Source organism: Artibeus jamaicensis, unplaced genomic scaffold (genome assembly GCF_021234435.1).
Source record: "Artibeus jamaicensis isolate MK-2021 breed Jamaican fruit bat unplaced genomic scaffold, CSHL_Jam_final contig_373, whole genome shotgun sequence".
Classification (NCBI taxonomy): Eukaryota; Metazoa; Chordata; class Mammalia; order Chiroptera; family Phyllostomidae; genus Artibeus; species Artibeus jamaicensis.
The window spans coordinates 3,956,519-3,978,342 of NW_026521807.1; the positions used below are offsets into that span (position 1 = coordinate 3,956,519).

Consider the following 21,824-nt stretch of genomic DNA (forward strand, 5'->3'; position numbering starts at 1 on the left):
GGAAAATTTAAATGAATAGAATTCTGCAGGACAAAACAAATAAATATTCATGAGGGAATACTTTTGTGTGTCAGATTAAACTGAGAACTCAAGAATAGCATTCCTTACATTGCTGCTCTTGTTTATGGGTAAGCTTCTTTCATTTCCTTTCTTTCTTTTTTTATTCTCAACCAATTCTACTTACTTGTCTTTTCTAGAGGCATATAAAAAGTTTTATTACAGATTTACTGTCTCCTTTATAAATACTATTTTTGATTGAAAAAGCTTATTGGATGCCAAATAGTAAGATAATTGAAGTAATATTCCCTTGTTCTCGCAAACCCAGAGGTTTTGTTTTAATTACCTTGTACCTTGCTGTTTTAGATGAAATTACTTAAATTTGTGAATAAATGTTAATATTGTCCATTGGGACTTTTTGTACCACCTATACATCCATTTCTTTATTAATGAATTGAAATCATCCATACAGGTGTAGAGTTTTAAAATAATATTTTCTTTTCTGATGACAGAAATAATATTCATATTAAATACTTGGGAAATAAAAACAAACAAGAAAAAAATCACCCCAAATTTTACAACCTAGAGAGAACTATTAACATTTTAGTAACTTTCCTTTCAGTCTTTGTTCTGCATATATTTTAGGTTTTAAGAATAATTTTTCTTTCTCTCACAGTCATGGCACAGATTGAAAAACAAAAAAGATTTGAACAGTATACTACCTTTAAGAGCTGCTGTCCTGAAGAGATGACTGGCCTCTATTTCTTAATAAATTCTTCTGAGAAATCAAGAACAGTAGTAACATCATAAAGCATTTTGTTTACCTCCACCATAGTTTCTTTTCATTGTTTGTCTTCATGTTTTATTTTTAAGAGGACATACTTATATAAAGACTGCTTATTTTATTATGATATTTCCTAATAAAACCCTTTGATTTAAAGATGTATTTTTGAAAATGTTTACATTGATGATTAGTAATATTATGGCATGGATTTTCAGGCAATCAGATAAAATATATTTTGGGGAATTATCTGAACAAATAAAAGGTTTTGATATAACTTCAATTCATTGTACCACAGGCTAATACTGAAGAGATTTGTGGGATTTGGGGAAGTGTAATCTACAGTAGATGGTTTGTTGCCTGTCTGTTATAGTAAAGTGAAGATTCAAGTCAGTTACTCAGTTACTTGAAGCAAAACGAAATCTTGTATTTCAATGAAATCGCTGCAGAAGCATGAAATACTGGACAATTGCCTTAAGTCTTCACTTGACTCACCAGAATAGAGGCTTTGGGTGTGTCTGTATTAGCATTTCATTAGTACCTCACATGCTTTTGATGTACTTTTGAGATTGCTTTAAATTTTTTGTAACAAAAGTACCTTTTGCACTGTAGTAATATAATTGCTAACTCTGTATTATACAGCAGTTAGTTAATTGTATTAAAAAATTAGTTCAGTGTAGACATTTTGAAAAGATTAAGTCTCCTGTGCTTTATGGTAGCTTAGTGCAATAAGCGCTTTAGCTTTACTTCCCATTTTTGTGCTTTTATTTTCCCTGTGACATGAAGCAACGGAAAGTTAAAGATCAAAGTGGAGATTATATCCTGTTGAGTGTATCAGATTTTGTCTGCGTACAAAATTATAGGATTGTAATCTAAACTGGAAGTTTTAGGCAGTAAGCCTCTATAAAATGGTTTAAAGTAAGACATAAAGTTATTATAAATAAAAGCTTAATGTTTGTAAAGATATCTTTTTTAGTGTTTCTTTTCCACATGAAGAATGGTGGCTGCTGAAAAAAGCTACAGTGTTTATTAAGGTTGTTTAGGGGTTATGTAAATATTTGTAAATTGGTCAGGGATTGTACATTTAAATAAGAAAAGTAATCTTGGAAACAGTTTTAACTTTTCAAAAGGACTCTATCCAACTTCTTTTAGACCTGCTGTAGCACAGTTTGTACCTCTAATGTCTGGGGGCGGGGGGCGGGTGGTGCAGACCAGTTCAAATGCTAAGACTTGCTTTTCTTTGACTTGTAAAAGGTGCATATTTTTATTTTCTTCCTTAAGTTTAAAGTTTTGTATTATGTCAAATGGAATAAAGTTTATATATGGAAATTGTTTATGTGGTTTTTTTGTGTGTTTGTGTATGTGCGTCAAAGTCTTCTCTTTTGAGGTTATTTTGCTTGATTATTTAGATTATACAGAGGAAAGTCGTGGACCCAGGTCCGTTCATTGTTAAGCCAGCGAACCACATCAACACCCTGTTTCTCCAGCATTATCGGGAATGAAGCTTTCTAGATAGGTGAATATTTTTAGATTACTGGTGGTTAAGACTTTTGAAACAATTAAGCTTTATATATTCCTTTTCTTGGAACTTTTCCTAAAGTGTGTTATACACTGTGCAACTCCTCTTTATCAGAATGTTCTGAGTGTAATTAGTATACTAGTAATGACTCGGGGTAATCATTAGAAATGATAAGCACTGGTCACAGTATTATGTAGTGATTCTGTGCAGCTCTCAGGAACGGGTAGGTATGTGGGGCACTCCACCTCTACAGTATTAGGACATTTCCAAGTAGAGACCTTCCCCGCCTCCACCCAGTTTACCATGGCGTGGGCTCCTTCGTTGCCACTTTTCTCTCATCTTTCAAAGGACCCATACTCCCACCTCCACAAAGCTCATTTTATTTTTGCTGCTTTTTAACTGTTTTGCTGAAAAATAGATCAAAGTTAATAAACTTACATGCAATTCAAAATCAGTAAACTTAAGCCTTAGATTACAATGCCTTGTGACAGCCAAATATGTCAGATAAATGGACTATTAATATGAGAGTTCTTTGGCCTTTAAAATTATTTTCAGTATGAATTACTTATTCAGTCATGTGACTAATACATTTTCTGTTTATATTGATCTGCCCATGTCTGTATATTTTCATGTTACTCAAGAGTAATATTAGCAAATTAAAGACATGCAGTCTGTACTGCATTAGTAAATTTTATATTGCTGTGAACTAGGATCTTTGCGAAGAAATTTTGAGTTAAATGAAAGGAAGGTACAGTGGATACCTGTAGTTTTGATTAGCATTTTAACAGATTCCCTTAGCTGCTATTTAACTCTTTTTGTCCTAGGTGAACGGTCATTTGGGATTACTAATGGAAAAGTCTTGCTTATGTTAAGAGAATGAAGGTTGCTGCTGTTCAGCCTGGTTTAGTGAAGCCTGGGCTCTGCTCTCTTCTCATGCACACTAGCTGATGCTTCCTGCTATATCTGCACTGTCTGCAGTTCTTTGCTTACAGGCCTATTGCATGCATACAAGCCAGTGTAACTGGTGAATACTACCTAACTTACGTTCATCGTACTTAACAGTTCTGTGACTAGAGTTTGCTGTAATTAAAAATAAAAGCTGTTCTAGCCGCACAATCATCCTCATGAAAATAATATCTTTATGTGTTGTAAAGCTATCTCTATCTGTTATACATCCTCAATAGGTTTGTTTGGTCCTGTTCTCTTAGTTCACAGAACATTTATTAAGTGCCTACTATATGCTATGTACTTTGTTAGCTTCTAGGCTTGTAAGAGATGGGGATGATGGGACAAAGGTAAGTAACAAATTTACAAAGTCTACTAAGGGAAAGAAACATTTGAACATAGGATTGTAGGGTTTGAAGCATGGACTTCACATGGTCCCACTAAAGGCCTAGGGATCTTTGGGCAGAGAGTCAAACAAAGCCTTTAGCCAATGTGGCAAAATTACTTCTTAATGTTTGAGATCGATGGAGATAAAAGTGTCCTGGCTGAACAGACCAGAGGCTACTGAGGAAGCATATATACACTTTACTGGTTTGCAAACATAAAGACGGCCAATGCTGCACAATAGGTCAAAGCTGGGCCTCTAAACTGGACAATTCGCTTTGTTTCCTGTTGGGTCACTTTATCAGCCCCGAGACCATGAGCAAGTTAGCTAGTTACCCGAGCTCTTCTGAGCCTCCGTTTTTTCTAGAACACCAGCATTGCAATTATACCTCTACCTGAGCAGAATTGTGAGGGGATCCGAGAAGTGAGACCATTGGTGAGTGCCTGAACTAGTAAGTCCTGTGCTCAGTAAGAGTAGTTGGTTGGGATGAAGGGTTCACCACGCAGCTTGGCTGGAAACAGCCTACCAAACCCACTCTAGAGGAGAGAGCTGGGGCTGGGCGCCTCCCCTCGCGAGGAGGAGCCGTGAGTGGTCTTAAGTCGTCCCAAGGGTCCGCCAGGGATCCGCCTGAGCTGGGGTGGGGAGGGCTCTGGGGAAGTTGGCAGAGGCGCGGGGAATAGGAGAAGCTGAGTCCGGGCCCCAGAAGCTCCCTGGCGAAACTTTATGACACCTTCTATTTAAAGTCGCGGGGCTCGCCCGCCCCCAGGCCGGGAACCCGAGCCGCCGCGCCCGGGCCAGAGGTGCAGTCAGAGGGAGAACACCAGGCACGGCGCGGGCGGCTCCGGCTCCGGTCTGGCCCGGGAAAGGCGCGATGGCGAGTAGCGACAGCAACCACGCCGCCGAGAGCTCTCTCGGCTCCAACGGGGACGATGAGGCGACTCGAGCACTGGAGACCGAGGAGGAGTCCGAGGGCGAGGAGGACGAGTCGGCTGCAGAGTCGGCTGCGGAGTCGGAGTCGGAGTCGGAGTCGGAGCCGGAGGCCAGGTAGCGAGCACGCCTCTCAGGCTGGCGGCCCCGGCCAGGGCAGGTGCTTCGCGGGGCAACTCCGCAGCCTTGGTTTTTCTGTTCTCGAGTTCATCCCCTCTAGCTAAGTACTTTCTCTCTGGGGGCGCCGCCTTAAGAACTTAAAGGTGAAGGTGCCTGCTGTCAACTGGAGTGACAGGTCCGCCTGCAGCAGCAGTAAAGTTCATCCCTCCCGCCCCCGCTCCTCCTTCGTTACCCCCTCCCATCGCGGCCCAGCTCCGTCTTGCTGCTCTTGTTTGTTTATTCCTGGGAGTTTGTTTGGGGTCATGTTCAACTGCAGAACGTGCAGAAACTCTGACTTGTGGCCCAAGGTATAGGAATACTCTTGAAAGCCTGACCTGGAGAGGGGGCGTGGGTGGGGTTGCAGAGGCTGCTCTGGAATCTTCAAATGACTGGAGGTCTCTTGGTTGGTTGGCTAGTTCTTGGCTAGGTTGCTGCAAGGGGACTTTATTTTGGTACAAAGGCCCATAAACTCTTTGGAGAAAAGAAGCATGAGTTTTAGTAACCCTTGTTCTAAAAATCCTGCCTTTTTTTTTTATGGTTTTCCTTCTGTTTGAATCTTCCTCTTGCCTCCCTTCATGGAGGCCCTAAAGTGAGATTAGGAGGAACCATCTCCTCTATTTAGATTGGTTTCTACTTTTCCTTTTCTCTTTGTGTATGGGTTTTGTTGTTTGAGTATGGGTATTTTTTTTTTGTTTTGTCTGTGAGTGATGTCCCTTCCCATTTCTAATAATATCAACAGAAAGGCCTACTTTGTAGGTGACAGATGTGTGTGCAGCAGTTCAGAATGCACATCTTACCCAAAGTTAAAAGTGCTGCCTGAACAAAGCCAGCAGAGCTGAAGTTCAAGTAGCCCTAGAGTGGCATTGAAGAGTGAATGGTCAGTCAGATAAGCCTGGAATATTGGTCACATATTTACCAGTCAACTACCAAGTGGGAAGCAGGCACAGTCCCTGTCCTTAAGGACTTAATGGAAGACGTTTGAGAGCAATATGGGAAGTATGATACTTTGTACTAAGTGAGTGGGGGAGGACAGGGGGCTCTGTGGAAGGTCACAAGAGAGTGTGTGCATCTGTGACTGCCTCCAGAAGGGGCATGACCTGGGCGCCTTGCAGAACGGGCAGCAGGTGCAGAACAGAAAAGCAGAGGAGAAAGCACCTGTGGGAAATGGAGCAAGGGAGAGGGGTATTGATCGAGAAGGGAAAATCAGTCAATCCCAGACCTTATAACCGTTTTCTCTTAACAGTGTCTGGGATCCTCCCGTTCTTGCCCAACCTTAATTTACCACCATTCCCCTCTCCCACCTCCCTTCCTCCAGAATCTGAAAACTCTTAACTCTAAAATGTGAGCAGCTGACAGTGATTTAAAGCCCCGCTTCGGAGTTAGTTGCATTGCCCTTTGACAAAGGTCAAAATCTTTAGGTAAAGGTGTGATTTATCTGCACGTAAACAACTTGCTCTGACTACAGGTGGTAAGGTGGACACCAGGGCAAGAGCCAGAATGAGTAGAGTGGAGGGAATCACGAGGACATAGGCAGGTGGTGGTGGAGGCCTCGACAACCGCCACATTTTTTAAAAAAAATGGATTTGATGACATCGATAACAAGAAATCAGTAAACTGAACAGGATTTTGAAGCTCAGACTGGTGTCGTTGGAAAAGGAGACTGAGGGGCATGTTGGAAAGCCGCGTTTGGGAGGGCTCAGATCAGAAACCCAGCGAGAGCGAGCAAGGAGATTCCTAGGGATCCAGCGGCCCAGGGGCAAGGGCGGCAGGGGTGGGAGCTGTGGCTAAAGGCAGGGAGCTGTCAGTGGGGGGCGGGGACCTCTAGGAGAACCAGGAGACCCGAATTTCTCCTACCTCGAAGTGTTGTCAGAAATCCAACCATTTTGTTGTGGGTGAGTTTTCACACACACGTTCTTTTTTCTTCCGAGACTGGAGAGGAGAACTTGGCGCATTCTCTCATCTGTGGGAGATGAGAATGATGTCCTCTCGGCTGTCCCACCAACATTTTACAAATGGGCCTCTTAGGGCCCCTGTGTGCTGTACTGGTCTCAGTGATGTGCTTACAAATGTTTTCTCATTTTAAACACTTTCAGCACACTCTGAGCTGATTGTCCAGTTACGGGCGAGGAAAATGAGGTCTTATGTAATTTACTGAGGGTATAAGACAAATAAATATAAAGAACCAAGGTGTGAGCCTGAGTCTGTTTACTCCAAGCCACTTGGAGACTTTCACTGCCTCCTTCCTTACTGTAGGGAACCTAGAATGACTCCAACTAATTTCTACACTGAAAGATTATCAGAGGACAAGGAAAGACCTTATCTCTTGAATACTAGTGGGAGTCATTTCCCCTACTTGAAAGGAAAAGTTGTCTCTGCGTTTTCTCAGAGGTCAGAACCATTCTCAGAACTTGAATTACAATTTTTTTAAAAATTGAGAGGCTCATAAAATTAAATAAATGAAAATAGCCTACTAATAATAACAAGATTGATTATTGCATCTGTTTAATGTGATATTATTAAGCCATTATTAAAATTCTATTTGTGAAGATTTCTAACAATATAGAAAATGCATATATTGCATTTGAAAAAATATTGTATAAATTAGAGTGACCTCACTATAAAATAAAATGTGTATTGGAAAAGGGCATTAAAGGTTAATAAAGGTTAACATAATAAATAATATAATAAAGGTAAACTTTATTAACCTTAAGGTCTAAAAGGTTAATAGTGGTTGTCTCTGAGTCATACGATAAGAGTTGACTAAAGTTTTTCTCTATATCTCATTGTATTTTTTAGTTTTTCTATAATGAATAGATAACACATTTTATTATCAGAAAGCTAAATTTTATATTTAAAAATTTAAAAGGCACAGAGTGTAATCTGCTTGTAAGTCTCTTTTACCTTCTCAGGAATAATATAGACTATTTTCTCTATAGCCACCTTTCTGAATCAAGGGGAAAATACCCCTTTAATTGTAAAAATGCTTTCTAGTGTAGGAGAGCTCACCATCACACATGCCGATGCTGACATTAAACCAGAGAAATCACTTTCCGATGTACCATTCAGTGATATGAATATGTTACATGTCATGAAAAGCTCTGAATGTGAATTCTCTTAGCCATTCATTTTCTCATGGGCAAAATCCCTATCCACTATGAGCCTCAATTTTCCCATCTGTAAAATGGTAGTAATATTATGAATTCATAAGACTGTCATAGCATTAACTAAAGTCTGAATGTGTATGTCCAAGCGTGCTTGGCCTTTAGTGGATTCTCAGTAAGTTTTAGTTTATTATATCCCTTCAGATGAACCACCGGGAGCAAAGTTCTTCTTTTCTGCCCACCATTCATCAGTGAACGGGGAGGGATGGTCTGGGTTTTCAATATGTATAATGATCCTAACTCCACTTTGGCTGCCTTTATTCATTTGTTCACTAAACATTCATAGAATGCCTACTAATTGCAATGGAGCAGGCAAGGTGCTGGGATACAAAAGTTACTAAGAATCAATTACTGTCCTCAAAGTGCTCACGTTCTAGGGGAAGAAACAGAAAATGCAATAATTAACTTTTACAAGATTTTAGGAAGAAAAGGTCTTCCAGGAAGCACCTCCAAGTCGGGAGGACGTGCGGGGACCCATCCTGCCTGGAAGGGTTGGGGAGGCTTCATCGGGGCCTTTGGAGCAGCGTCTTCCATCACAGCGAACTGCCCAGAGGGCTCACAGTCTTTGGATATCAGAAAATATTTTAGAGTTGTTAAAACTTTATATAAAAGTCATATATAAAAAGCAGCTCTGTTAATACTTAGTGATTTTAGAGCTGGGTGAGGCTTTAGAAATATTTTTTCTAAAATATTCCAACTAATTCTTTCATAGACTCAGAAACTGAGTGTCAGGGAACGTTTGTTCTAAGTCACACAACTAATCAGTGGTAGAATTAGGACCAGATCCAGGTGTCTGGATTCCATTTGAATGCTTGTTCGTTTATTCATTCAACAACTAGTTATTGAACTACGGTGCACCTGGCACTTTCCAGGCACGAAGGAAACTGCAGCGAACAAAATGAACGAAGTCCCTGCCTTCCTCGGAGTGATTTTCCCCATTTGGGGAGACAGACAAGCAAATATGTCACATGCCAGCTGGCAATACCTGTGAGGAGGCAAGCACAGGAGGATAAGGGTTGCGCTGTTCGGATAAGGTGGTGAGGACAGCCTCCCGGGTGAGGTGACAGCTGAGTAGACTGAAGGAATGAATGTTCTAGGCAAAGGAGGAGCTGGGGCCGGGCCCTAAGGCAGGAATGCATGTGGCTTGTTTGAAGAATGAAAAAGAAGTTGGGCTGCTGGAGCAGAGTGAATACAGGGGAGAGGAGTGGGAGAGGAGTGTAGCCAGTAGTTGGATCGCAGATCATGTAGGACTTTGTAGGCCATGGTGAGGACTTCAAGTTTTATTCTGAGTAAAATAGAACACGGTGTTCTGTCCACCACACCACTCAGGGTTTAAAACACAAAACAAAACCTGGTGCCTGCAGTATTCCCTCAAGTGGTGAGTACTGTGCAGCCATGTATTCAACTAACATTTATTGAATAGCTGCTGTGTGCCAGCCACTGTGCTAAATGTTTCAAACTCATGATCTTCTTTATGGAAGAATATGTAAATAGCCAATCCCTGGGGGGGTTGTTTTTTTTCCTGACTGTGGACCAATGAAGCCTGACTCTGAGTATTTCCCATAGATCGCTTAGACATTTTTCTGTATTTTTGGTTTGGATCATTTTCTGTTGGTCAAGTTTAATTTCTCTAAGTACAGAGGATTTTTCCCATAGCAGTACTCAAAAATTACTTTTAATTGCAGCTTTGTCAGTACTTGTAAAAAAAAAAATAAGTCTGTCTAAGCTGATAGAATTAAAATTATTAGGAGCATTTACATTTAACTAATCATTGTAGGAAACCTTTTGGGAGGGGAAGAGAGTTGTAAATGGTTTTCATTATCAGTACAGAGCACTCTGTTTCCATGTATCTATTTATATGTTTCCCCCGCTGTGCTTACCTAGGTGTTTTGACAAGTGTGTTATTTGAGCCAGCCCTCTTTTAAGGTCAGTAGAAAGAGCTGAGTTGGGAGGGGTGACTGCTCAGGATGCCAGAGAGAGACTGAGGGAGGAGAGGATAAAGCAGAGGCACTTGTAGCCAGAAATTGAAGAGCTATTTAAGTGTTGGCTGCATGGGTATTACATGCCCTTGGTAAGACATTGACTCAATATAGAGGAATACAGTAAGAGTTGGAATTATTTTTTTCTTTAAAACAGCAGACCTGCTAAAGTGTAGATGATGTTGACTGATAGCATTTTGCAAAAAAAAAGCTTTATATTCCTTGAATATTCTGAGTGTAGGCTTAATAAATGTCTTCATTCAATTCAGACAAGATAACCAAATTCCTCTTTCTTCAAAAACTTAGAGAATCAGGTACAAGAGACTGGATGTAGGTTGGACCTGATATAGTAAATCTTTGGTTTAGTCCAGCATTATTTAATAGAAATAGGATGTCACCACATAAAAAAAAATGAAGGATAAAAGCCGCATTTTCATATCAATAAATGCAGAAAAAACATTAGATGAAACCCAGCACCCATTTATTTAAAAAACACAGCAAAGAGAAAATAGAAGAAAGTTACCTAGACAGAATAAAGGCCAGATATGACAAATCCATCGGACTTCCAAATCCTTCTAGGACTAGAAGTCCTGGCCACAGCAATCAGACAAGAAGAAGTAGAAGCATCTAAATTGGAAAGGAAGAAGTAAAACTGTCATTATTTACAGATGACATAATACTGTACAGAGAGAACCCAAAAGATTCCACCAAGAAACTACTAGAACTGATAAATGAATTCTGTAAAGTAGCAGGATACAAAATTAATATCCAGAAATTAGCTGCATTTTTATATGCCAATAGTGAGCTATCTGAAAGAAAAAACTAAAAAAGTAATTCCATTTGTAATTGCTTCAAAAGGAATGAAATACCTAGGACTAAATTTAACTAAGAATGTACTCAGAAAATTATGTGACAAAAAAATTAAAGAAGATACAAGTAAGTGGAATCACATACTGTGTTCATGGATAGGAAGAATCAACATCAGTAAAATGTCCATACTACCCAAAGCAACCTAGAGACTCAACACAATTCCTATCAAGATACCAATGACATATTTCACAGAACTGGAACAAATTATTCCAAAAATGCATATTGGACCACAAAAGACTGAATAGCAACAGTGATCTTGAGAAAGAAGAACAAAGCTGGAGGAATCATGCTACCTAATATCAAACTATATCAAACTATAGGACCATAGTAATCAAAACAGCATAGTACTAGCATCAAAACAGATACATAGATCAATGGGACAGAACAGAGACCCCACAAGTAAATCCATACCGTTCTAGTCAACTTCATATTTGACAGAGGAGGAAAGCACATACAATGGGCTAAAGACAGTTTATTCAATAAAGGTGTTGGGGGAATTAGACAGATACAAGTGGAAAAATGACACGACCACCTTTGCATGCCCACACACAAGAATAAGTTCAAATTGGATTAAAGATTTAAATGTTAGACTTGAAACCATAAAAATCCTAAAAGAAAACATAGGCAGTAAAATCTCAGACATTACTTGTAGCAGTATTTTTTTTGATCTATCTCTTCACAAAAGGAAACAAAAGAAAAATAAATAACTGGGACTATATCAAACAAAAAAACTTTTTGCACAGCAAAGGAAACCATCAACAAACTAAAAAGAGTACCCACAGAATAAGAGAACATATTCTGTAATATATCTAATAAGGGGTTAATATCCAAAATTTATGAAGAACCTTTAAAACTCATCACCAAAATAAATCCAATTGAAAAGTGGGCAAAAGGACCTGAATAGACACTTCTTCAAAGAGGACACACAGGTGGCCAAACAGACATAGGAAAAGATGCTCAGTGTCACCAATCATCAGAGAAATGCACATTAACGCCACAGTGAGATGTCACCTCGCACCTGTCAGAAGGGCCATCATCAAATCAACAAGTAACAAGTGCTGGTGAGGACATGGAGAATGGGGAATATTTGCCCTGTTGGTGGGAATGCAGACTGGTGCGGCCACTATGGAAAGCAGCATGGCGATACTTCAAAAAAGTAAAAATGCAACTGCCTTATGACCCAGTGATTCCACTTCTGGGAATTTATCTGAAGAAACCTAAAACACTAATTTGAAAGAATATATTCACTTCTATGTGTATTGCAGCATTATTTACAATAGCCAAGATTTGGAAGTAGCCCAAGTGACCATAGGTAGAGAAGTGTATAAAACAACTACGGTGCATTTACCCAGTGGACTACTACTGGGCCACTAAAAAAAGAGAATTTTACTGTTTGCAACAGCATGGATGAACATGGAGAACATTACACTAAGTGAAGTAAGGCAGTCAGAGAAAGACAAATACCATGCGATTTCATTCAGATGTGAAATGCACTAACGAACTAAATATACAAAGTGAACTAATAAGCAAAATAGGGACAGACTGATAGATGACCAGGCTGACAGCTCTAGGGTGAGGGTTTGAGGGATGGAGGGGTTGAGCAGAAAAGGGAAAGGACTCGTGGACACGGGCGTCAGTGTGGCGACTGCGGGAGGAGAGGTGTGCATGGAGGTGGGAGAGGGTATGGGAGGGATAAAGTGTCAGAAAAAATACGGTTAGAAAGTGTTAAAAATCATATGGGAGCCATATTCATAGTTCTAGGTATTCTAAGAACCACAAAAAAGTAAAAAAAGAGGTGAAGTTGATTTTAATATTTTTTTAACCCAGTATCCAAAGTATTGTCATTTCAACGTATAATCAATATAAAAACTATTCACGGGTTATTTTATATTTTTTGTATTAAGTCTTTGAGGTTAGATGTGTGTTTTACATTTATAGCACATCTCAATTTCCCCCATCTAGCTACATTTCGAGTACTCAGTAGCCACATGTGGCTAGTGGCTACCGTATTAGACAGTGCAGTCCTGATACTTATTAGAAATTCATTAGCTTCATGCGAACCCAGAGAACCACTCCACAGATGATGAGTTCTGTGTGCCAGGTCTGGCGCTAGGCACCAGGGACATAAAGGTGATTGGATGACACCATTGCTTCTCTCCACGAGGGCACAGTCAGGAGAGGAGAAGCAGTGAACTCCGACATGACCTCATAAGCACTATGCTAATGATATTAACAAAGGAAGAAGGAAAGGACGTGTATTCTTAAAATGAGATTTAGATTTCGTAGAGGTGGTACTATAGCTGGGCACACAGTATATGCTTAGATTTTTTTTATTCCTGGTTCCAGCTCTTGTACTACTAATTGTGGCACTAAGCTTTCTTAAAAAAAAAAAAAAAGATTTTATTTATTTATTTTTAGACAGAGGGGAAGGATGGAAGAAAGAAAGGGAGGGAAACATCAATGTATGGTTGCCTCTTGCCCACCCTCTACTGGGGACCCAGCCCACAACCTGGGCATGTGGCCTGACTGGGAATCGAATCAGTGACCCTTTGGTTTGTAGGTCAGCACTCAGTCTACTGAGCCACCCCAGCCAGGGCCTGCACTAAGCTTTTTTTTCTCATCCGAAATTATTTAATATTTCCAGTACTGAGAGTATTTGTAGGATGAATAAATGAGCAAATGGATGAGCGAGTATATGTTAAGTCATCTTTAGTATTGCAAGAAGCAAATTTAGTTGGGATGTTGAACCTGTTAGATTAGGTAGAATTTTGTTGGTTGTTTGACCACTTGTTTACCAGAGATTGACAATGTCTCAGAGACTCTGAAAACACAGTGATAAGAACTGAGGGATTGTTCAATTAGGGTGTTCGCAGTCATCATTCCCACCTTCTGTGAGTTGTCAGAAAGGCTTCCCTGGACGGTTGCTTGAGCCAGATCACAGATAGAAGGATAAGAACAGGCTTTGTTTTTTGCCCAGGGAAAGGTCTTCTGTTAGGCAGCTGGGGTGTATTTAGCTCCAAAATTTCACATCCTAATCTGATAAAGTCCAAGATACGTGGGAAGATTAGTTGATGCTGCTGTTCAGTCTAACAAACTCTGAATGCTCCAAGCCTTCTCTCGGAGCCCTTATGTTTCCTTAGTTCCGGTACGCTTCTCTGTAAAAGAGCATTTACGTACTAACCAGCAATCTACATTCACTACACATTTCCTTTTAAGGGCCGATTTCACCAGGCACTTGAAATTGGTGATTTGTAAATAAAATTAATTTTCTCCCGTTATGACTTTGTTAAAGTGAGTATAGGGTACCTGATGGTGACCCTTTGTTTGAAAAGTGACCACAAGAGAAATCCAAATAGAGAAGTGTATTACCCAAAAGTCGCGGAGTAAGTATAGGGCACAGCTTGGGGAGGCCAAGCAGAGCGCAGACAGACAGACTGACAGGACCTGGGACTGGGGCCTTTATTAGGGTTCGTGCATGGAGTGCTTTGGGGTTTCCAGGCTAGGTCTGGTTAGGTCGGTCCGACCAAAATGAGTGGGGTCTTAGTAAGCAGGGCTGTGTACCTAAGGGACATACAAGGAGAAGGTACTGGGAGGTGGCGTGGGGCGACTGCTGATCACAGGACTGAGAGAAGGCTTGTCGGGAACTGACATTCGCCCGATTTACTCACCTTGACTGTGGCTCTGCCCGTTATCTCGGGCCTGCACTTGCATGAAGGGTCTGGTGTCAGCTTAGGACCCCACAGGCCCCTGGGCCAAACAAAACGGAGGCAGAGCCAGCTTAGATCATCTTGTGACACCTCCAATTTCAAAAACAAATCCACGGTAAGAAAAGATGTACATTCATTCAACAAATATTTATTGAGGGCTTACTGTGTGTGAAGCAATGTAAATGGGGAGTGAGTAAACAAAACAGAATTTCTAACCTTTAGACAGCTTGGGGTGACATTGAACAAATATCACAGTAATTAGTAGGTGAAACAAATGCACTGGTGAAATAATTGGGCCCGGGAAGCCGAGGTAGGGGTCAACGGAGACCCTGGCTTTTCATGCCCAGTCCCTGAAGTCTCCTTGTTCATCCCCTGGGCATTTCCCATCAGTCTCCAGGTCTGTCCTGTTAGCACTTCTCTGTTTGCCTACAGCAGAAGGTTTTGCTGTCCTGTGACCCAAGTCTGGCAGGAAAGCCTGGGTGCTGACGACACTTATCCTAGAAGGAATGTTGTCATCATATCCCCGAGCCACGTGTGTCTCTGACGAGTGAACAGAGACACAGAGAAGGGAAACCGACACTTAACTCAGGGAGTAGCTACTTCCTTTCAAGCACTGTCCCTTATTTGAGTAACTTTCACGATGGCTGCATGTTGCAGGCATGGTTTTCATCTGTTTTTTGGGAGACAGAGTGGAAACTTAGCAGTGCTGAGATGTCACCTAGAGTGGCACAGCCAGTGAGGACGTCGGGCTAATGGCAGGTGTGTGTGTGTGTGCTGTGTGCACACACATCTGGTCTTCACTGGCCAGTTTCTTTGTTTCTATTTGAGTGTAAGTTTACTTTAAAAAATAATTTCTTCTATTTTAATTTTAAAAGCAAAGCATAGAAGACCCAGAAAATCTACGTAGCAGCTAATCCTGACCAGCACTTAGCTATATTAAGTTTCTGAATGTGTAATAGGGAGAGCAGATCTTATATTTAAAAATAGATATTAGGCAATCCAGTGTGATTAATTTTCATAAGATCAAACATAGCAACACTAAAATAACTTCTTCAAATGTTCTTTGGGATGATATGATAACTGTCCAATAGGTATTTACCATGATATTTTTAAAATTCAGATTTTGTGTTTAATAGATACAAATTGTATTGGATTAAGCATGGTGCACTTTGAAATTTTCCTATCTAGTTTTTTTTTTTTTCCAAGAGAGAATGAGGAGCAGAGAGTGAGACAATAAGTGGTCTTTGTCTCTTAAGAGTTTTGAGATCCCCAGGAAGGGCTCCAGTCAATCACCTCTTCGTCCAGCACCATTTTGGGCATAAACTAGGCTCCAATGCCAAACACTTGGCAAGACTGAAAAGACCTAGGTTACATTCTGGCCCTGCCACTTACTGACTGTGTGTCTTGGGGCAAAATACTTAACCTCTCTGCATCTCTCCCACAGCTTTCAAGGCTCTACCTGACTTACTTATCTCCCAGCTCAGCTCATACCATTTTGCTGTGTTCACTACATTCCAGCCATTCTTGTTTTTTTCGGAGTCTTTGACATGCTAAGCCCATTCCTGTATTCAGGTCTTTGCACTTACTCTTCTCTCCCTGGAGCTCCTCTCCCCCAAATCCACTCTTCAGGTTTCAGAGTAAGTGCTGTTGCCAGTCCAGTCTGTGCGCCCGACACTTCAAAAGGCCAAAACTCAAAATGGTCAGTGTTTGGAGCAAGGAAATGTGTATGGATTGGGAAGGTGCCAAAGATGAGAGACCTAGTAGTTCCCCCAATTCATCTTAAGGAAGTATAGAGTTCCGGCTTCTTCTTAGTCAAAGGAAAGGAAATGGGAGGGATTGTTTTCGTAAAGCCTCCAGCCCCAAGCAGAATTCCTCTCCAAATGAACCTGTCTAAAGGAGCTATCAGCCCTGAGGCCTTGGGACCCAGGCAGGATTGAGCAGGATGGAGTCAGAGATGCTGAGCATTTCATTCTGTTACAATGTCACTTTCTTCAAGAGGCTTTTTTCAACCACCCTGTCTAAGGGGCTCTCTCTACATCTATCACTATCATATTATCTATTTCCTAATTTACATTGCTCTTCAAAGTACCTGCCACTCTCTGAAATAGTATTTTTTAAAAATGTATTCCTGTCACTGCTAGAGAGTAAGCTCCATGAGAGCAGGGGCCTTGCTCCTCTTCTCGGCTGCATATCCGGCAGCTAGAACACAGTGTCTGGCACACAGTAGGTGCTTAAGAAACAGTAGTTGGACGAATCAGTGGTTGAGTCTCACCACAGAACATCTCATCTTAGGGTCTCAGGTTTTCTTCTCTCAGATCTGCACCGCCCATATCCTCACACTCTTACGAAGTCACCTTGTTCAAAGGTGCCAGAACAAGGGCAAGGAGAATGAGAACTGAAAAGCGGTCTTTGAATTTGGCAAAATGCAACTCAGTATAGAAAGAGTAATGACATAAAAATGCAAACTTCCTTTAGAGGGTTAGTAGTTTTGTTAGCCCTCCAAAGGCACCACGTGAAAAGGCACCAGGTGTTACCAGTGACTGGATCTTGGTTTAGCAAGCTCACTACTTGAGTTCTGGCTATAAGAGAATTCAGAGGCAACACTCGAATACAAGCAAAAGTTTATTTAAAGTTATAGAGGTAGAAATGAGCCAGCTGGGCTGCATGGGCTCAGGAAACAAGTTACAGAGGCAAAAGAAAAGCTTAGGAAAAAGAAAGCAAAGAGACACACACACCTACAGGAAGAAGGCACAGGCAGAGAGAGAGAGAGAGAGAGAGAGAACAGAAGCATTGGGTCCTTTGTACAGATGGCTTTTATCCCTTCGTTAAAGGCAAGGGTCTTCGGAGAGGTCCCAGGGGAGGACCTGAATAGAATATTAATCAGCTTTCCAGGTATGTCCTTTTGAGGTCGCGGTCTCTAGTGGTTGGCTGGCACCAGGGGATGGGGTCATTAGTCATCACAGCTGGTCCTATGTCAGCCATGGCGGGGACACATCTGGATTTGCTGCTTTTCTGAGCCTGGAGCTGAAACAGAGGTGAGGCCTAGATATTTCTAGTTGTCTTCTGTTGACCAAAACTCTGTCTCTGTGGTCAACAGACCCAAGGCTATGTTCCTCAGATGGTTTGATACAGGTCAGAACCTTGGATGGGAGTCACTATGAAGCTATTCTCTGGCCTTCTTGTTGCTCCTCTAAGGGGAACTAGCAACATGCCAGGGGAGGAAAGGTCGGGGCAGGGTCCGAACTGCAGGACTAGTGCAAGGAGCTCTGCAAGGAGAGGAAAGGTCACCTGGGGTGGGGGGGTGAGTTCCCACCATACAATTCTTTGTTCCTAGACCTATTCTGCTCCTACCTGTCTGCCTACTATAGTTTAAACCTATCAGCACCTGTTTTAGATTGGATTCCCTTTCAAACAGATCTCTTTTAAGTACTTGATGTAAGATTCTCCTGGAAGAAGAGGGTAACAGAAAGAGGAAAGTAGGAAGTTAGAAGAGGAGGGAGGGGAACCGGAGGCAGACAGTCATACTTAGTGCTCAGTCTGTGCTCAGAGGGGTAAGCCATGGGTATGACCCCAGAATCTGCAGAAAACTCCGTTCTCCATACCTTTGGCCTCAGATCACTAATTACTCTGGGAGGGAGTGATAGTCTTATTTTCTTGGCTCGAAGTTAGCACTGTTGATATATGAACTCAACTTGCATGATAATCAAATGTGTAGTTAAATCAGCTGACAGAATTAGGGCTCCTAATTCATTTACATGCTTGTCCCTTTGAAAGAAAACCCTCGTGGAGGCCCTAGACACCAACCTCGGTTGGCAGGGAGGTGCAGAGTTATGCAACCTCTGTGGCTACAGGACCAAGGCAGAGAGAGGGCTGTCGGCAACAGAGACTCAGGGCCTTATCATCTGAATGACTTGCAGGAGTCAGTGGCCTACTTTATCTTAAAGGAAAATAACAAGAAATGGCAACCATTTCCCAGTTTTCTTTCTATTTCTCTCTGCTCCCGTTCCTAGCTGCTGAAGTTTCTACTTGTGAATCCCATAAATTCTCTGGGATTGAATTCGCATAGTTTAGGAGTTCGGAATCAATGAATTCAGAAACCCAGCACTGCCACTGAGCAGGTTGCCACTGGTCAGCAAAGCCTTATGTGAGTGCTTTTCTCCAGGTGAGGGGTGCGTGCTGCCTTGCATTCCAGACTCCGTGTCACTCAGGGTTGGAGTTGCAATAGAAGCTACCTGTGACTGATTGAACCAGAAAATGACTTTATTCAAAGGATATTGGTAGCTCACAAAATCATACAAAGTGTGAAAAAGTAAGCTTTTGTAGCCTAGAACAACCCTTAAAACCATGCCTCAAAAGTGGCCTAGTGAACTATGCAACTCAATTATAAAAAGGCAAATAACCCAATTTACAAATGGGCAAATAGTATGAATAGATAGTTCTCCAAAGAAGATATACAAATGTCCACTGAGCATGGGAAAAGTTACTCAACATCATTAGCCATCAGGAAAATGTAAATAAAAACCACAACAAGATACCACTTCACACCTGGTAGGGAGACTAGAATCAAAAAGGCAGTTACTGCCTGGCAGTCAGGATGTGGAAAACTCAGAATACACTGCTGGTGAGAATGTAAAATTGTACAGCTGCTTTGGAAAACAGTCAGACAGGACCCGAAACACTTAAGCTTAGAGTTACCATGTGGCGCAGCAATTCCACTCCGGAGTACAAGCACATACCCATGGAAATGACCACACGTGTCTACATACTGACTTGTACACAAGTGTTCATGAGAGCATTATTCATAACCAAAAAGTGTGAACAACTGAAACGTCCACCAGCTAATGAATGGGTAGAGAAAATATGCTATATTCACACGAGAGAGTATTGTTTGTCATAAAAAAAGACTGAGTGCGATTTACGTGACAGTATAGACGAACCTCGAAAACAGTGTGCTAAGGGAAAGGAGACAGACACGAAGGGGAACATATTGTGTATTTCCATTGGTATGAAATGTCCAGAACAGGCCAATCTGTAGGGACAGAAGGCAGATGAGTAGTTGCCTAGAGCTGAGACGGTGATGGAGGGTAGACTGGGGGATGATGCTTAAGGGATGTGGGTTTTTTGGACGATGATGAAAATGCCCGGAAATTTATTGTGGTGATGGTTGCACACCTCTGTGAATAGACTAAAAGCCAATAAATTATACACATTATATGGGTGAATTGTAGGGCATGCAAATTATATCTCAATAAAGCTGGTTTGTTTGTTTTTTTGCCCTATTTTTCTGGTGAGGAGAGGGTTGCCATTACTATTGAGCACTAGGAGTCACAGTTAGTAATGTTGTCACTTCCACATGCAGCTCACTATTGCAACAACTGCAACCTCTACCACGGCCAGAGAGAATGAGGAGCTCCACATCTATTTCTCCTGCCAGTAGGTCTCAGGTCAGTCGGGAATGGGTGTGAAGGTCATCACTGGGAGAGTATCTGGCATCATTAGCTCTGCCTCCTGAAGGACCTACCAGGTGGGGAATTCTCCAAGTGGGAAGAGAAGTCAGATGCTGGACTTTCAACTAGAACGCATGCATGGGACAGCAGACTAGCTTGTCTCAGGTTTCATTACCTGATCCTCAGAACATTTAACACATGATGTACAGTTTGCTTTCCTGTGGATATACAACCCTTTAAACAATGGAACTAATCAACTAGTTAGTATTTCCATAAAGAATTTCATTGCAAATATATCACAGAGCAATGACCAAATACAACCATATAAAATGGAAGTACCTTTTCCCATTGAATGTCAGCTAAATCTGATCATTGCTGTTTATTCTAGCTTTGACTTTTCATTTTATAGTAAAAACGAAGAAGTCTTTAATTTAGGCCTCAACTTGACCCGTCTTATATACGTTGGCACCTCTGCTGTGGGGTTTCAGAGTCTTGTTAAAATCCCTTAACCATCTGTTTCCTCTTATCAGAAAGTCAATCGCCTTCTACCCTTTTTAGTCTGTGCACCTTGGTCAGTGCTGCAACTCACAAGTGGGGCAACTGTGACACTGGTCAAGGGAGAAATAAGGCTCCAGGAGTGTCGGACTCTCTTTTCTGTTACCTCCGAAGTGGAGACATAGATTCTATTCAGCTGGTTTTAGAAAAGGGTTTGGGCACAGGCCTAAACATTGTGGAGATCTCGTCAGCTTTATTTTGATCTTTGCAATATCTTGTGATAGAATGTTGGTTTTATATTTTTTGGAAATTATTAAATAGTTAATTTTTCTATTAGTCAAAAATTTTTTAATTTACATCTATAAACTGTCCAAGAAGAATATTAGTGAGAATTGCTGGGCATGATCTGGACTCTGAGATGGTATTCAGACAAAAGAAATGGTAATAAATGCAGGGAGCCCAGAGTATAGAGGATGGGTGGGTAGGAGGCCCAATTCCGACAGAAAGGGAAGGACTCTGAATACAGAATCACCCCAGTGAGTTTCTAAAATCTTAAAACAGTGCACCCAAGAGCACCTGCCAGGAGCACCTTTGGCTCAGAACTCTGTGAGCGCACCTTGTTGTCCACCCACATTTAAGAGAGTGAAAGCCGTTGGAATCCGTCTGACCACCCAGGAAGGCTCCACCCTTCCTTGATGCAGGCCTTGCCAACAGCCAGAGGCGAGCTTATCTTTGCTTTCCCACCCTTTTCCCCTTGTCTCTGGAAAAATAGAGATTGGGAGAGGGATAAGCAATAAAACACCTTTTCAGGAGGTCAGAAGGCTCTGCTTTTGGTTTTGGCTCACTTATCTTTTTTATTATTTATTTATTTATTTTGTGTGTGTTTTTTCATTTGTTTTTTATTTATTTTTAATTTTATTGATTATGCCATTATAGTTGTTCTATTTCCCCCCTTTAATCCCCTCCACCCTGCACCCTCCCTCTCCCACCATTCCCCCCTTTAGTTTATGAACACATGTCTCAAGTTCTTTAAATTCTATATTTCCCAAACTATTCTCACCCTCCCCCATCTATTTTCTACCTACCATCGGAAGCATAGAAATGAAGGTCTCATGGAGGGTTAGTAACAGGGGAGTGTGTTATAGGAAAATGAAGCAACCAGACACCGAGGGATTCTGGAGTACGAGGTTTATTAATGTGCACGGGCCCAGAGGAGTCAGTCTCCAAATTCTGAGCCTCGAACAAAGGATTCTTGGGGTTTATATAGTCTACAGGGTCTTCCTGTCTACGTGGCAAAGCGGGATACAGAAGCAGTATGCGGTAATTAGTTCTATCTATGGGGCAGAAGCAGAGTACAAAGGCTAAATGTGAAAATTGGTTCTATCAGCGGGGGTGCTGGCCCCAGTTCTAGTGACTATCCTGCTGTTTGCTTTTCCCAGACGGCCTTATCAT

At 41.5% G+C, this 21,824-nt stretch overlaps 2 protein-coding genes across 6 annotated transcripts in view; both read left to right on the forward strand.

Annotated features, from left to right (window-relative positions):
- TENT2 (terminal nucleotidyltransferase 2) overlaps nucleotides 1-2,110 on the forward strand; it is a 74,614-nt gene extending 72,504 nt beyond the window's left edge. For all 5 annotated transcript variants that reach the window (XM_037130777.2, XM_037130778.2, XM_053664447.1 and 2 more), the window contains one exon: nucleotides 674-2,110. In XM_037130777.2, the coding sequence (XP_036986672.2) occupies nucleotides 674-748 (75 nt within the window). In that variant the 3' untranslated portion in view covers nucleotides 749-2,110. The remainder of the gene's footprint in view (nucleotides 1-673) is intronic.
- Nucleotides 2,111-4,479: 2,369 nt separating this feature from the next.
- CMYA5 (cardiomyopathy associated 5) overlaps nucleotides 4,480-21,824 on the forward strand; it is a 93,297-nt gene continuing 75,952 nt past the window's right edge. Inside the window, 1 exon segment of the mRNA XM_037130785.2 lies at nucleotides 4,480-4,671. Coding sequence (XP_036986680.2) covers nucleotides 4,499-4,671 — 173 coding nt within the window. The 5' untranslated portion in view covers nucleotides 4,480-4,498.